The 2,286-nt window shown below is 60.2% G+C and overlaps 1 protein-coding gene across 1 annotated transcript in view; it reads left to right on the top strand.

Annotated features, from left to right (window-relative positions):
* The window catches only part of BAZ2A (bromodomain adjacent to zinc finger domain 2A), a gene marked incomplete at its 3' end in the record, with an annotated part of 12,343 nt that overhangs the window by 3,710 nt on the left and 6,347 nt on the right, over window positions 1-2,286 (top strand). Inside the window, 8 exon segments of the mRNA XM_031065124.1 lie at window positions 4-94; window positions 540-648; window positions 1,179-1,280; window positions 1,364-1,574; window positions 1,659-1,734; window positions 1,736-1,859; window positions 1,970-2,161; window positions 2,248-2,280. Coding sequence (XP_030920984.1) covers window positions 4-94; window positions 540-648; window positions 1,179-1,280; window positions 1,364-1,574; window positions 1,659-1,734; window positions 1,736-1,859; window positions 1,970-2,161; window positions 2,248-2,280 — 938 coding nt within the window.

Genomic DNA, 2,286 nt, shown 5'->3' with positions numbered 1-2,286 from the left:
CAGCCCATGGTCCCCTCTGTCCCCTCCCCGCAGGTGATGTCCCTCGGCGGCGCATCGCCACGCAGGAGGAGGTGCGCTTCCCGCTGCAGCACGGGTACGTGGGGCGGCCCCCGAGCCTGTTCCCTTTCCCCCTGTCCTGTTCCTGTCCCCCTTCGGCTGTCCTGCCCTCGAATTTTTTCCCTTTCCACCCTCTTGTTCCTGTCCTCCTCCGGCCCTCCTGCCCCCCAGCTCTGGTGCCCTCCCCATCCTGCCTCAAAAAGTACCCAAACTGCCGTCCCCTTGCCACCATCCTGCTCCTGAAGCTGTCCCTGTCCTGTCCCCATCGTGTCCCCATCGTGTCCCCATCCTGCTCCTGTCCCCACCCCCTTTCCCATCCTCCCCCTCTCTCCATCCCTTTCCCATGCCGTCCCCATCCCCAACCCCTCCCACTGCTCTGTCCCTGACCCTGTCCCCTCCCCATCCTGTCCCCGCTGCTGTCCCCTGGTCCTGCCCCCTCCCCATGCTGCCCCACGGCCCCGGGCTGACGCTGCCGTGCCCAGGTGGAGGCGGGAGGTCCGCATCAAGAAGGGGAACCATCGCTGGCAGGGCGAGACCTGGTACTACGGCCCCTGCGGGAAGAGGATGAAGCAATTCCCGGAGGTCATCAAGGTACCACCAATCCAAATGTTTGAGAATATTTTGGGTTATTTGGGATATTTTGGGTATTTGGAATATTTGGGGTATTTGGAATATTTTGGGGGATTTGGGACGTTTAGAATATTTGGGGTATTTGGGATATTTTGGGGCATTTGGGGGATTTGAGACATTTAGAATATTCGGGGTATTTGGAGTGTTTTGGACATTTGGGGACATTTGGGCTATTTTGGGACTTTTGGGGTATTTGAGGTATTTGGAATATTTTGGGGTATTTGGGATAGTTGGGGCATTTGGGACATTTGAGGTCATTGAGGTATTTGGGACATTTAGAATATTTGGGGATATTTGGGCTATTTTGGGACTTTTGGGGTATTTGGGGTATTTCGAATATTTGGGACATTTTGGGGGAGTTATGGGGAGGGAGGCGGTTCTGACCCACCGCAACCCCCCCCAAAGCTCAGAACTGCAGCTGATGGAGGCTGTGGTGAACCCAGAGCGCTGAGCTTCCTCCCAACCTTCCTCCTCCTCCTCCCTGTCCGCAGTACCTGAGCAGGAACATGGTGCAGGACGTGCGGCGCGAGCACTTCAGCTTCAGCCCCCGCATGCCCGTGGGCGACTTCTACGAGGAGAGGGACACGCCAGAGGTGGGTCTGGGGGCTGCCCAGCCCCCCCTGTGCCCCCCAAGCCCTCGCCGTGCCCACGGGTGACCCCAACTTGTGCCCCACAGGGCGTGCAGTGGGTGAAGCTGAGCCCCGAGGAGATCCCCGGGCGCATCCAGGCCATCACGGGCAAGCGCGGCCGGCCCCGCAACGCCGAGAAGGTCAAACCCAAGGAGCCCCCGGCCACCAAACGGGGCAGGGGCCGCCCACCCAAGGTCAGGATGGTGGATTTGCTCAGCAAGACGGACGCGCGGCTGCTGAAGAGGCTGGAAGCACAAGGTGCCCCCCTTTCCCATCCCCCGCGGGAAGCTCCTCACAGCTTGGTGGGCTCGTGGTTCATGTCCGCTCTGTGCCCCCTTCCAGAGGTGCTCAGCGAGGAGGACAAGTTGAAGATGAGCAAGATCAAGAAGAAAATGAGGCGGAAGGTGCGGGTATGGGGATTGGGGGGGGTTTCCCTTGGTGCAGGGGGTCTCTGAGCGGGTCTTGTCCTCCCCTCAGGCCAAGAACAAGCAGAAGCAGGAGGCCAAAGCCCCCAGGACCAAGGAGGCCAAGAAGAAATCCAAGGTGAGTCCGTGGGCACCAGTAGGCTGGGGAGAGGGAGGAGATGAAAAATGAAAAATGGATTTTCCCCCTTAACTTTTTTTTTCTCCCCACACATCCGGGCTCTGACTCAGGCCAAGGAGAAGAAGGGGAAGGCAGAGAAGGGCAAGGACAAGGCCAGGCCCAAGGAGAAGAAGGCCAAGGGGGCTCGGAAGGCAGACAAGGGGCTGCTGGCCCAGCGGCGCCTGGAGGAGCGGCGGCGGCAGCAGCTCATCCTGGAGGAGATGAAGAAACCCACAGAGGACATGTGCCTGGGGGACCACCAGGTGGGCCGTGCTGGGGGCCTCAGAAATGTCACCCCGAGGAGCCACCAGCTGGTTCTGACCCCCCCTTTCTTCTCCCTGATCCACAGCCCCTCCCGGCCTTCTCCCGCATCCCGGGGCTGGTCCTG

Source organism: Geospiza fortis, unplaced genomic scaffold (assembly GCF_000277835.1).
Source record: "Geospiza fortis unplaced genomic scaffold, GeoFor_1.0 scaffold82, whole genome shotgun sequence".
NCBI classification, from domain to species: domain Eukaryota; kingdom Metazoa; phylum Chordata; class Aves; order Passeriformes; family Thraupidae; genus Geospiza; species Geospiza fortis.
This window is presented reverse-complemented; position numbering and strand designations above follow the sequence as displayed.